Source organism: Vitis vinifera, chromosome 2, assembly GCF_030704535.1.
Source record: "Vitis vinifera cultivar Pinot Noir 40024 chromosome 2, ASM3070453v1".
Classification (NCBI taxonomy): Eukaryota; Viridiplantae; Streptophyta; class Magnoliopsida; order Vitales; family Vitaceae; genus Vitis; species Vitis vinifera.
This window is the reverse complement of record NC_081806.1, coordinates 1925416-1939347: the sequence shown is the minus strand read 5'-3', so window position 1 is coordinate 1939347 and position 13932 is coordinate 1925416. Positions and strand designations below refer to the sequence as shown.

The 13932-nt window shown below is 37.7% G+C and overlaps 2 protein-coding genes across 2 annotated transcripts; one reads left to right on the top strand and one right to left on the bottom strand.

Moving 5' to 3' along the window:
* Positions 1 to 92: 92 nt before the first annotated feature.
* Positions 93 to 1900, top strand: LOC100246223 (early nodulin-like protein 1). Its single transcript, XM_002280849.4, has 2 exons — positions 93 to 1203; positions 1364 to 1900. Exons 1-2 carry the CDS (start codon positions 1011 to 1013, stop codon positions 1747 to 1749), a joined length of 579 nt encoding a protein of 192 aa, XP_002280885.1. The 5' UTR covers positions 93 to 1010; the 3' UTR covers positions 1750 to 1900.
* Positions 1901 to 2225: 325 nt separating this feature from the next.
* Positions 2226 to 12490, bottom strand: LOC100256414 (N6-adenosine-methyltransferase MT-A70-like). Its single transcript, XM_002272901.5, has 7 exons — positions 11070 to 12490; positions 10572 to 10670; positions 9697 to 9780; positions 9233 to 9588; positions 7481 to 7697; positions 4769 to 4848; positions 2226 to 2915 (listed from the first exon to the last, which is right to left on the bottom strand). The coding sequence occupies exons 1-7, from the start codon at positions 12246 to 12248 to the stop codon at positions 2636 to 2638; spliced, it is 2295 nt and encodes a 764-aa protein (XP_002272937.2). The 5' UTR covers positions 12249 to 12490; the 3' UTR covers positions 2226 to 2635.
* Positions 12491 to 13932: the final 1442 nt, after the last annotated feature.

Below are 13932 nucleotides of genomic sequence, written 5' to 3'. Positions count from 1 at the left end.
TTTTTTTTTTTCTAATCATTAAATCGGATTAAGGGAAATACAAAGGAAATTATTAAGATTCTTGGGCTCAGCTATTTGTTGTTTTTTTTGTTTTCTGCAGCACTCCATGGTTTTATTTTCATGGACATACTGAATATATACCAGTTGCATTTTATCATGACATCAATAATGTATACACTACAATCACAATTTCATTTTGGAATTGACCTAAGAGATATAGCTTAGGAAACGTTTTAATGACTTGAAAAAATGGTTATTCTTGGACAGTAGACAGGTTCTGGTGTTTGATGGGTTGTAGATTAATAGTTTAGGGAGATGCTGAAACACTCGCTTTTCCATTCAATCCGGCTTCTTAACCCAACCCTGAAAAGAAAGATATTAGTTCTGATACTGCTGATGAACATGAAAGCCTAAAAGGTCAGTCACTGAACCCACTTTCTTTTGACCAACTGGCCTCTAAAGTTTCCAGAGATGGCTTCGTATCAGATGACACTCCATGTGAAAAAGGAGACAGGTCTCTCTGATCCACATGATGATAATATAATGCTAAAATCCCCCTCTCCCTTCTGCTTCTTTTAGTACCTATAGTGTATATCCAACTGTCCCATGTGCTATTATTTTGTATATGATTGATCTCTTCCCAAATCTACCCCTGAAAAATCGATGAAACCCCTTCCATCCTAGATCCTAGACTCTTTTTTTGGTGAATGCATCATCAGTAGGTCTAATTTGCAACTCATTATCATATAAGATGATCTCCACTATCAAGTTCATTAGATATTTACTGTTATTGCGGCCACACCACCTAAAAGAACAGATCTTGTAGCTATTAACTTAGACAACTGGACCATGACAAGTCATTATCACAAGGGAGAGGGTCATTCAGGTAAATTCTCCTTCAACTTGTCCTTTATGCTCCTCCAATCTGTCTTCCGACACTCAGGCCAATAAGATCTTCCCATTGAGACTTTCCTAGATTTGAGAAAAGGTGAGTGGGTGAGAAGGTGAAGATGGGCAATCTTAGAAGTTCAAGATTTCAGTTCTTGTGTGCCTTTCAGTTTCTTATGCTGGTGCAAACCAGAGTGAGTTGCTACCAATACAAGGTTGGAGATTTGGATGCTTGGGGAATACCCTCCTCTGCAAATGCACATGTCTACACCAACTGGTCCAAGAACCACATTTTCAAGATTGGAGATTCTCTCCGTAAGTTCCTCTTCTTGGTTGATCTGGACTTTGGTTTATTTCTCATTCCCAAAAACCTACAAGGATGGGTATGTAGATCATGTATTGATCTTAAATACTCCCATTTTTTTTGTTATTGCCTTCATTGTCCATTTTTTGATAGTGTGCTATCTCCGTGCAGTGTTCTTATACCCACCAAGTCAAGATTCAGTGATTCAAGTCACAGGGCAGTCTTTCAATGCCTGCAACCTTACAGATCCAATCTTGTACATGAACAATGGTAATTCCCTCTTCAACATAACCTCCCTTGGCGAATTCTACTTCACCAGTGCAGTTCCAGGTCACTGTGAAAAGAAACAGAAGCTGCAAATTTCAGTGCTTTCTGGAAATGGCTCATCAGCATTCTCACCCTCTTATGGTCCTAGTGCTTTGCCTGATTCTTCTTACCCCACCGTCTTTGGCTCCATCCCTGCCGCAAATTCATCTTCACCATCACAGAGGGCGCCTGTGTTTTTAGCAGCTGTAATGGGATTTGTGTCATGGGATCTGATCAGAGGCAGAATGTGAAGCATCATACCAACAAATTGCAAGTTCTAAAGATACAAGTTACTTTCATTCTTACCTTCGTCTTTCATCTTAGCAAATCGGACTGATAAGAATATTGTTCTGTAATTCTTTATGGTCAATCTAAGAGATAAATTAATTCCTTTTGGCATTATCGAGGAAGGGCAGCTTCTTCCATGAAGTTTTATCCTTTGTATCAACATTTGCATTCAAATTTTGAGCTCCAACATGCCCTTTTGCCGTTTCCTATATAAATGATAACGTCAGTTTCCATGTAAAAGAACAAAGTCCGTTTGTATAGGACAACACCAAGCGCATATTGTGGTGCCGACACGGTCTCCAGCTTCCCTTTTTTTTGGGTCTTTACACACATTTGCTAGCTGGTTGTTGAATGGTTTCGTGGCCCCGCTCTACACCTCATCTCCGGGGGTCATGGGTAGTAAACGTGTTATTGCAAGAAATTTAGAACATGCCAAAGGTAGCCACCATTACAACCTCCACCTGGATTAAAACAATCTGTGAGACATACCTTAACTCACTCCTGATTGTTTTTATAGTAGCCAGTTTAACGATTACGTAGTAGATGACAAAACGAAAAAAGAGGGAGTGTTATCACAAAGAAATCAATGCCAAAAGATCGGTGTAAGGTAGCCTCAACTTCATGCGCCTCATAAATATCGGTTCCGAGTCTTCTTGGCTTTCTTATCAAAAAAAAAAAAAGAAAAAGAAAAAAAAAACATGGAATAAAAACAAAGGAAATAAAGAAAGAAAGACTCGCATGTTGAAAATTGCCCAGGGGTGGAATCACTCTTTTAACTTACTACAGACAAACTCTAACAAGAATTATCGGGTAATGGTTAAAGAGATTATGATGGATGTAATTGTTAACTTAGCTCATCATCTCAACATCTAGGGTTATTGACTTCTCTTCAGATGGATAGGCTGCCTCTGGAGCTGTGGGCTCTGCAAACTGTGCTGCTGTGGACTTTGATTCCATTCCAGGAAATGGACTCCTTATTTGGGCAGTATTGGAGTCTAATTCCATGGCTGAAGTCCTGGGAGGAGATGTGGGCTGCACCTCCACTTCTGGATAAGCAGCCTTGAATCTTGCTCGCAGCCCTTCATCCACTAAGCGGACGCCATTCAATTGATTACCAAGCGACATCCACCTGATAAATCACCACAGAATAAGGAGAATAAGCAACCTTCCAAGGTTTAAGATAGGAAGTAGCGATACCCTACTTGTTTTTTTTTTTTTGATAAGTAAACAAGATTGCATTAAAAAAGGCTAGACGCCACAAAGCATACAGGGAGTATACAAGATGGATACAGCCTCAAAAAAGAAAAGGACCAGAAAGAACTACCTCCCCTCAAGTGGAAGCTATCCACTCCAAAAAGCCTATAAGGGAGAAAGCCTCCTCACCTAAATACACTTTGGCCCAATTCCATAAATTACAAACAAAAGAATTCTTTAACCTCTGAACATTCACCACACCCCCCCTAAAAGCTAACCTATTTCTCTCCTTCCAAACCGTCCAAAAAATACACAACGGAATGGATTTCCATATCTGTTTCCTTTTCTTCCCAACAAAAGAGCCCCTCCAGGAGGTTAAAGCCTCCTTAACCGTTTCTGGGAAAACCCACTTAATATCTAACAACCCAAAAATAATATCCCAGAGGGCTCTAGCCACTATACAATGTAAAAGAATATGATTTACATTCTCTTCTGCACAACCACACAAAAAACAACAGTTTGGAAGTTGCACCCCTCTTATCTGAAGCTTATCCAGAGTGAGCACCTTCCCCCAAGTAGCCTCCCAAGCAAAAAAACTGACTTTCGTTGGAACCCTATCCACCCATATTCCCCTTGCGGGAAACAAGGAGGCATTAGATTTATCCAACAACCTGTAGGCTTCTTTGACCCTGAAAGAAACATTCCTTCCTTGCCTCCATTTGATTGAGTCATCCTCCAGGGAAGGCCTATGGCCCCTCAAAGTACGGAGCAAATCACCAACCATATCCAGCTCCCAATCATTGAAATCCCTCTCAAAAATCAGATTCCAATCTCCTTGACCCGAATGATGGTCCCACATCTCCTCAATCGAGGCATCTCTATGCACGGCAAGGACAAAGAGATGGTTGAAACATTGGGACAATGGAGTATCAGTGCACCATCTGTCTTTCCAAAATTTGATTTTGGAGCCCTTCCCAACCAGAAAAGACAAATTTTCCCAGCACCAATCAAATTCTTTCATAATCTCCTTCCAGACCCCAACTCCAGCCGCCCCACTAACCTTCTTAGCCCTCCACCCATAATCCTCTTGCCCGTATTTTAGCGATACCCTACTTGTTAAAATAATCTGATTGGATGGTCGCAGAAAATGAACATGGAAGTGATATTGTAAAGGCTGAGTTACAAAAACAAAAATAGATAAAAGCCATACCAACCAATAACATTGTGGATGCCTGGTAAAACCAACAGACTACCAAGATGGTGGAAATCAGACAAATTCCAACAAGGCATTATTCAATTTCTTTACATACAAATTAACCCATTCTTAATTTCTTTGCAGCTATGGAATATCAACTATGTTCTTTCTGTAGGTGCAACACCAGCATCTTATTTGGAAAAAAGGAAAGGAAAACATGGAATCCATCCCAGAAACCACATGGACAACAGAGTAGCAGAAAAGGGGAGGCTTTTGCAGTGGGTACCAGGTCATATGTCTATTGGGCTGAGAAAATCCTGAACATTACCATTACAAACTTCAATAATTTTTACACCAACAGATTTGTTTACAACCTTGGGGATCTGAAAGGTTACACTAGATTCCAATTGTCCCCTCAGTTTTTCATCCTCACAAAATATCCCCATAGTACTTCATCTTATTTGGTTTAGTTCCGTAACAGTTCCAGTTAACAATTTATAAATAAAATAATAAAACAGATGAAGAGAAACAAGGTTTTCAGAAGGGAAAGAATAAAAAAATAAAAAGCACTACTGTCGGTTAAGAAAGCATACCCTGCATGAGTGTTATGCATCCGAGCAAACAATTCCAGCTTTCTGGTTCGTGGGCTTATCCTTTCCAGCATTGGGTACATCTGCAGATAGCATGCATAATAACTCAAGCATTCAAAACCAAGGCTGGACTTGAATTGTTTGAACAACACTAAAATAATAAAAATTTTAAGACAATAACATAGTATAACCAACTTCCTATAAAAAAAAATATAGTATAACCAACTTGCCAAGCTTAAGTGGTGCATCAATCCAGCCGATTCTCGTTTTGGTGAAATGGGACTCCCACAAGCTTTTTCATAGTTCTAGGGGATTGAGGCAGGATGATCCACCATTCCTTTATCTCCTTATCATGGCCATGGAGACACTCTCACATCTTGATCAGGGCTAAGGAAGGAGGCTTTATAGCAGGGTTCTTAGTTAGGGTAAGAGGAGGTATGGGTTTGGAGGTGTCCCATCTATTATTTGCAGATGCCACTCTTATTTTATGTGATGACAGAAAGGAGCATAAAGAGCACCTCAACTGGGAGTTCATGTAGTTTTGAGGCAATCTCAGGCTCAAAGATCAATCTGGAAAAAAATAAGTTGATCCTAGTCAAGGGAGTTGCCAATCTGGAGGATCTAGGTGTGGTACTAGGAGCAGGGTAGGGACCCTCACCAGCTATCTGGATATTTTGTTAGGAGCACCTTTCAGATGACCTCAAGTGTGGGATGCAATAGAGTAAAGATTTTAGAAATGACTCAATATGTGGAAGGGACAATTCAAGGAGGAAGGATGACTATGATAAAGATCACTCTATCCAGTTTTTCAATTTATGATAAGAACAGTCCATCCAGTTTGTCATTTTGCTTAGTTTGTCAATTTACTTCATGTTGTTATTATTATTATTATTATTATTATTATTCTTATTATTATTTGTCATCCTGAGAAAGGTAAGCTCAACTCTGGGAAAAATCCTTTCAGAGAATAATAATAAAAAGAAACTTTAAGCCGTTATTTGTCATCCTAAAAAAGGCAAGCTCAAGGCTGGAAAAAATCCAAAGGGATTTTCTTTCAAAGGGAGGAGCTCTTGAGAGGTCACATCAGGTTAATTGGTCAACAACTTGCATGGGTAAGAGGAGTGGGGGTTTAGGAATTGGAAGTTTATCTACTCTTAATAAGGCTCTTCTTGGAATATGGTATTAGAAATTCATGACTAAGAGGGAACCCCTTTGAAAATGGGTGATTTCAGGAAACTATTGGGGAGGAAGAAGGAAGATGGTGCTCTAGAGGAGTGAGAGAAGGGTATGAGGTGGGCATGTCGAAGGCAATCAAGAGCAAGAAAGAACTTTTAACAATAGAACTTGTTTCAAGATGGACAATAAAAGGAGGGTGAAATTTTGGAAGGATGGTTGGTGCAGAGATATACCCTTGAGAGGGAGGCTTTTCTAGAGTATTTACAATAGCCACTGTCAAAGATGCGTGGGTGGCTAAGGTGTGGGAGCAGAATAGGGGGGATTGTTGGCACCCTAAGTTCACAAGGTAGATTCATGAGTGGGAGCTAGCAAGGGTGGAGACTTCTTTTAGGAGGTTGCAATTGTAGACCATTAGTAAGGATACAAAGGATAAGAAGCATAAGACGGTTTGCCTATAGGCACCTGTTGTATACCTCCTGTATGCTTTGGGTTGGCCGTTGGACGCCCTGTTCATATTAATATATCATTCTTAAGAATCATAAGACGGTTTGGCTAAACTCGTAGAGTGACCTTTTCTAAGTTAAATCTCTTTATTCCTTTTTATCATAAGGAAGAATGGAGACATTCCCTTATAGCATCATTTGGAATCCTTGGGTACCATCAAAGATCGATTTTTTCACATGGAAAGCTACATGGGCAGAATACTAACATCAGATCAGCTCAAAAGGAACGGTCGGAGGATATCAAACAGATATTATTTGTGCAAAGGAGAAGAAACACTAATTGATCACATCCTCCTTCACTGCTCTAAAGCAGTCATTTTGTAGCAGCTAATTTATGCTCTATTTGGAATAGTGTAGGTGATGCATTCCTCAGTGAGATATGCACTTTTGAGCAAGCATGGATCTTTTGTCAAGAAGAAAAGGAAAAAGGTTTGGAAAGTTGCTCCTTTGTACTTATTCTAGACCATATAAAGAGAGAGAATAGGAGAGCATTTGATGACAATGAAAAAGTAAACTAAGCAATTAAACAATCTTTTATCTATAACTTTTTGGGATGGTAAGAGTATACACAAGTGATAGTTCATGGACTTTGTTGAATAGTTAACCTCTTAAGTAAGGCATGGGAGGTGGTTTTTGTGTATCCCGCCGCCTTGTTGTGCCCTTTGGGGACCCTTATATACATTGTTTATGCTTTGATATGCTCTTTTGCTAGGCTCTGTTAATATATATATATATATATATATATATATATATATATATATATATATATATATATATATTTTGATAGGTTAGGCTCTGTTAATATAATTGATCTTTGCCAATCAAAAATTAGTATAACCACCTTGCCAAAGTCAATAAATACAGTCCTATGAACTCTCATCTAAAAACACGGGAAAAAAAGTGCAACAACCAGTACAATATAAGCTACATTACAGGAATAACTAACCAGCAAAGGAATAAACAGGTTAACTCTCAAGGATAAACGGCATAGTTTTTTGTGATAGGTACTCAAGGATAATGGCATAGTCATACTAACCTCATCTGGCTTGCGACTTGTTTCCCGAACCTCAGCAACAATGACATCAGTATCAATGTTCCTGTTTACTTCTGGATTTCCCTTTATTCCAACAAGGCAATGCTCTTTACTGTGGTTAAGCCAATGGCCAGTACGCCCTGTTCTAATTATTCGTTGAAGTTGATTAGTCTTGACCCAGATGATTTCTTCAACACGCTTGTATCCCCACAATTCTAGACTACAAGCAGCACACAGAAAATGCATGTGAGACCAATTTTGGCAAAGTTTGTGAGCACAAGCAAGCAGGCATGTAGGCAAGTAGGTGAATATGGAATTAGACTTGGCCACCAGGATGCAAGTTCATGTTAATCATATAGTAGTGGCTTAAACTGCATAGAATAAGACCACATTTGGGATAACTTGCTTTAAGCTTTAGCGAGAAACCAAAGTCATGATCTCAAAGTGGCAATCTTAGCATCATGAAAGTTTTATTAGACATGAAACAACTTTCCACATAGCCATCTAAAGAACATTTGGCTTCCAAAAGCTGAATCAAAAGGTTTAGTTATTGGAGAAGTTCACTTTGTAAAGGCCAAGTTTACATTTATCCCATCCACCAATGAAATAACCTCAATGCATATCCTAGGTTAGTCATTTTTAACATAAACAAGTCATTTAGTAATAACTCACATCATCATCAATGAAATTGATGAGAAATAGAGGTTCCCCCTTCCATAGCAATCTTCATTTTAAGGATTTGGGCCCAAATCTTATAAGCTTAAGCTCATCTCAAAGAGGCAATCTTAGCATTATGAAAGTTTTATTAGGCACGAAACAGCTTTCCACATAAGCCATCAAAAGAACATTTGGCTTCCAAAAGCCGAATCAAAAGGGCTTAGTTATTGGAGAAGTTCACTTAAAGGTCAAGTTTACACCTATCCCATCCACCAATAGGATAACCTTAAGGCATATCCTAGGTTAGTCATTTTTAACATCAAGTCATTTAGTAACTTATCCAAAACAAATAAATAAATCAACAAGTCATTTAGTAATAACTCACATCATTCTCAATGAAATTGATGAGAAACAAAGGTTCCCCCTTCCATAGTAACCTTTGTTTTAAGGAATTATATATATGCATTATGTGCCCAAATCTTACGAGCTTAAACTTTTAGGAAAATTGATTATCCAACATGATATCAGAGTCTCATTTGGAGGGAGGTCAAGTGTTTATATTTCACTGCATATTCATTTCTTCAATATATTAAAACCCAAAAAAAAGGCCACTTTATTTCCCTAATTTATTAAGCCCACATGTAAACCTAAAAAGAGGCTACCCATGAAAGAGGGTATTGGATTGGATAATATATATTGTGAGCCCAAATCCTACAAACTTAAGATTTAACAAAAACTGGTTGTCCAACATATTAGAGGCCCTAAAGAGAACCTATAGAACCAACAAAGAGTAACATTGTAGAATGGATAGTAACTCACTGGGCACAATCTTATTATAAACCAGCATCAGAAAGCAAGATCAATATGCCTAAGGAATTTTATGGGCTGAAGATAAGCAAATTGCATATAGAACCAATGCCAAAACTATTATAGCACAGTGGATAATTATAGAATTTGTATCTTTGGATTGGTATGGTAAATTATAGAATTATATGTCATTGAACTTGCAGAACATTCTAAACTTTTTTGTAAGAAATGTTAAACCCATCCAGAAAAGATTGTTTTATGATTGCAATATAAATAAAGATAGCCATATACCATTCTCGTCCAAGCTCCATAGCGCGTCCAGTGACCCAAAGAAAAATCAGACCATCAGTCTGCAATGCAGGAACATTAAGACTGCGCATTTCATCATCAGCCATCGTCCCATAAGGTAATTCCATATGAATGTCCCATGGTGGATCAGCCATTATAACCCCAAATTGCCCTAGAATATCCATTCTAAATGTACGAATATCACAATTAATCCATTGTGGTTCACCAAGCTCTACTTCTGAACAATATTCAGCACGCTGGGGCTTCATTTGTTTGGGGGGAGCAAGAGATGCAGCCCCCATAATCATGGGTGGCACATCTGGTGTCGGGTCAAGCTCGTAATGAACATACTTGCAAGTCTAACAATGGAAAACAAGAATTAATATACCTCCTAGCTAAAATAATGATAACAAACAATTAATAGCACTCCCTAGTCAAAATAACTGTGACAAAGAAGATAATATTACCTTCATATGACGGCAAGTATCTAGAAAAGAACAGTCCCCTAAGTTGATGTCAGTATGCGGAGCAATTATACGCCGAAAATGGACCTGAAATTAGTGATATGCTTCAGTAAGACAAAATATCTAATTAGAGTAAAAGTGAAACAAAGGCTATATAGGCTTAGAACATGAGGACACACAGCTTATAAACAACTAAGAAAAGAAAAAACAGGACACTGAATTATTAATACCATGGCAGGAAATGAATCAGCTCAAAACGTAGTAGAAGCAGGAAAAACTATCCATGTGCACTTAATCACAAATAAATAGATCTCATAATTTGAATTCTAAAGTTGATTACTAAAGGTATATGACCAATGGGAGGAATAGCTCATAAGGGCAATACGCTGAAATTTAACACTGACTAAGGGCTTTGGTGCTAACAAAGTAACAATTCTAAGAAGAGAAAGAACCATGAAAGTATGAAATGTATATTGAAAACAGATCAAGGAGGATAATGAAGATGAATCCAGTCCGGGTAGCAGAGAATTGAAGTACAAAGAGAACATGGACATAACAATGATAACTGATTTTTCATAAGCCATATGGATGTATAAGACATAGCTTGTAAAGAAAAGTGTTGTTAAGTGTCTGTTAATAAAATGGCACTTTGCCTATAAAAAAAAAATAAAAAAGAGCTTGGGTCATTATTGCATATAGATCTTATCTTGCAATACCTTTTTATACAATTAATTTAAAGCACTGTATTTATGACTACTGATATAAACAGAAAAATGCTAATAGAAATCAAATCAAAGTTGAGCAAATGAGCACTAGAAATCTTAAACAGGTCATTTTGTGCCAATAAACCACACAAGCATACTGTACCACTTGCTGACCTTTTCACATGCAATATAGGAACCAGACTGGCGTCTACAATCCTCTTTTGTTAAGGCTGAACAGTACTCCTTGAGTTGGGAGCCACCTTTGGTTTTGAACTAAAACAAAATTCAACATCAACAAGAGTATTAATGAATATGATAAAAAAAAGGCTAAAACATATATATATCGCGTTTGAACATTAGACACTTCAAATTCCCAACAAAGCAACCGAGCTTCATAATGATGCCCCAAAAATAATTCAGAAAATGGTTAAGAGGAAACCAATATATTAAAAATAAGAGTTTTTTCACACGGTCATGTAGAATTTTTTTCTGCACTCTTGATCAAGGTAAAAAACATAACATGTTTCTAACTTTCAGTAGTTCGACTAGAAGATAAAGCTACAAAAGCAAGGCATAATTTAAATGCGGAAATCAGTACAATGGAAATTAGTTTATAGCCTTATAAAATAAAGCAAGCTGGACGGTAAGAGCAGTTTTCAAAATTTCAAATACCTTGGCAGCCACAGCAGTTTCCCTTGCAGTGGGTCGATGAATGAGATCCAAAAGCTCCTCACCTGTTTTCGACTTCTGCATCTCCCTGAAAGATTTCTTATTCAACAATGCCTCAAGATCCTTCAAATCATCCTCTTCAGTTCTCGGCTTCATTGGTGTTGCATTGGGGCCACTCATCCCCATATTCGGCCCCAATGGGGGCCTGTGAAGAGGAGGCACTCCCATCCCTCTCGGCATCCCCATCATTGATGAACCCATAACTCTAGGTCCACCTCTCGGTCCCAGCATCGGACCTGGCCCTCCGGCGCCTGGAAACATCGGAGGCAAGCCTGATAAATGGGCATCCCCGGGTCCCATCCACATGTCTGGCATTGGCCTAGGAATAGGCCCTCCCATTCCGAAACCCCCACTGTTAACATCACCACCACCTCCACGTTGCAGACTTTGATTCTGATTCCCATCCGAACTCGATTCTTGCTGCTGCTGATACTGCGCACTCTCCGGCAACTCCTTTACAAGCCTAGTCCGGTCAATCCCCAAAACCATAACCCTAGACTTCCCACTCATCACAAACTCCTCCAATTCAACACCTCCATTATCCTCCGCCATCGACCTCAACGCCATCTCCACCGCCAGAATCGCCCCTGACTCCCCTCCCATCTCCCGCAACGCCGCCTTCTCTGCCGCCGTCGCCGACGTGTCATTCTCCAGCTTCCGCAATACTGCCGACGAATCAATCGCCGTGAACGGCACCCTCTCCAACAAACAAACTGCCACCATCGACCTCACCACCGACAACGGACTCCCGCTCTCATCAATGGTAAACTTCTCCGCTCCATCCCCAGAAACGTCGTTGGAAACAGCCGGCTTGGGCTCAACGGAGCCGCCACGGCGCGCCGTCTCCGGCGAAGAAATGCGGGTGGATTGTACAGAAACCTTAGAGTTAGGGTTCGTGCTAGGAGGAGCGAGAGGAGTGGAGAAAAAAGGGCGGCCATTGAAGGAGCAAACGACCTTGAGAGAAAGATCAAGAGAAGAGACAATATCTGGAACTAGGGTTTGGAGAGAAGCGAGAAGGTCCAATTGGGTGTTGTGCTGTGCACCGATACGAGTCTCCAGGCGCTGACGCTTGTCTTTGATGGAGACGACCGTGTCTTCTTTGCCATCCGATTGAGTCTCCATCTTCCCTCTGAAGCAGAGGAGTAAAACCTAAAACTACCAGCAACTGAAACTGCAATGTCCAATTTAAATTAGGGTTACAAAATCAGTGGCCGAGTGTGATTTCTTTGTAAATGAAAGATTGCGAGGGAGGAAAAGGAGAGGATTTGATTTCTAGGGGAAGGGCCTGTTTGGCGGCTCAGAAGAGAAAAGGTTGGCTCTTTTAAAAAAATATTAAAACTGATAAATAAAAACATTGCACCTCCTTGAACATCTCAAAATTACTCATTTACTCTTGAGTTTTAACTTTAGCCATCGGTGCATTTACCCTCAAAATTAATACCCGCCCCGCCTATCATAGGACATATTCAGGTATTGTCTTGTACATTCCAATCAATTATAAAATTAATTTAATTTAAATTTTATCTTTTTATTTTTAATATATATATTTATATAATAAAAATAATAAAAAATATATTTTTAATAAAATAAGTTATAAAAAATTATAATATTTTAATTATTCATAAATTTTATTTATTTTAATATAATTAAAGAATTTTAAAAAATAATAAAATATTTCAAAAAGAAAGTTAATAGGACGGGTATAAAAATTTTGTATACCATCCCTTCAGTTTAATCTTTTTAATGGGATGAGATGAAAATTATTTTTAATAAACAAAGTAAGGTTGAGATAAGGTAACTCATCCTGAACCCGTCCTGTTGTCATCCCTATTCATTTACTCTAAAAATAAATACTTGGAATTGGATTAAAATGAAGTATATGAAATGGTACAAAAAGACATAATTCTAGTTTCATATGTCACTTCTTGTTTTATTTTTTTCTTTTTATTAAAATTATTTATGTTAAAATATATAAATTTATAGATAAGAATTCCAAAAAGTGGAATTTCTATTCCATTTCCTCAATTCTTCTCCACATGTTTTAATTACCCCTGAAGTCAGCAATTTGGGTAATGAGAAAGTTTTCGCCCTCCTAGATCCAAAATTATGAATTGGATTTAGAAATTAAATCTTATACCAAAAATAATTTTTTTTTTCTATGATTGGTTATCACAAATGTCCTCCCTTGTGAGTATCCATATTTTTAAAAATGATCATTTTGCTCGAGGAATTTGGTATCACATTAAGTTTAATTGTCCTACTCCTCTTTTATATGAAGGTAATTTTTTAACTTAACTTGAAATGGTGTATAAAAACTATAAAATTAATTGAAATTTTTTTAATCGTATTATAAAAAATGTTGTCATTATTATAGGAAATGTATGAATTCATAGAAATCAAATAGTGTTTAGAAAGATCAAACTTAACCCTTTTTTTATTTTGAGAAAACTATTTTAAACTTCTAAAATCTTTAAGAATATGTGATTGACTTGTATCTTCAAAATGGACACAAAATCCCTTGAGTGGTTAAAAAATGAATTTGTTATATTATTTCAATTAATGAAATATTCAAATTAAATTTTGATAGTTCCCAGATAGAGAATAAAAGTGTATTAAGATCAATTATTAGAAACTCTAATAAAATTATAAAAATGATTACAAATAGACATGTAAGTAATGCATAAATAATTATTATAGAATCTATAACTTTAAGAGATGATGCATTAGTTGGAACAAAAAGCTCTTAAACCTAAAGATAAAAATGACTCCAAAATAGTGATAGATTGTTATGCAAAAACGATTTTTT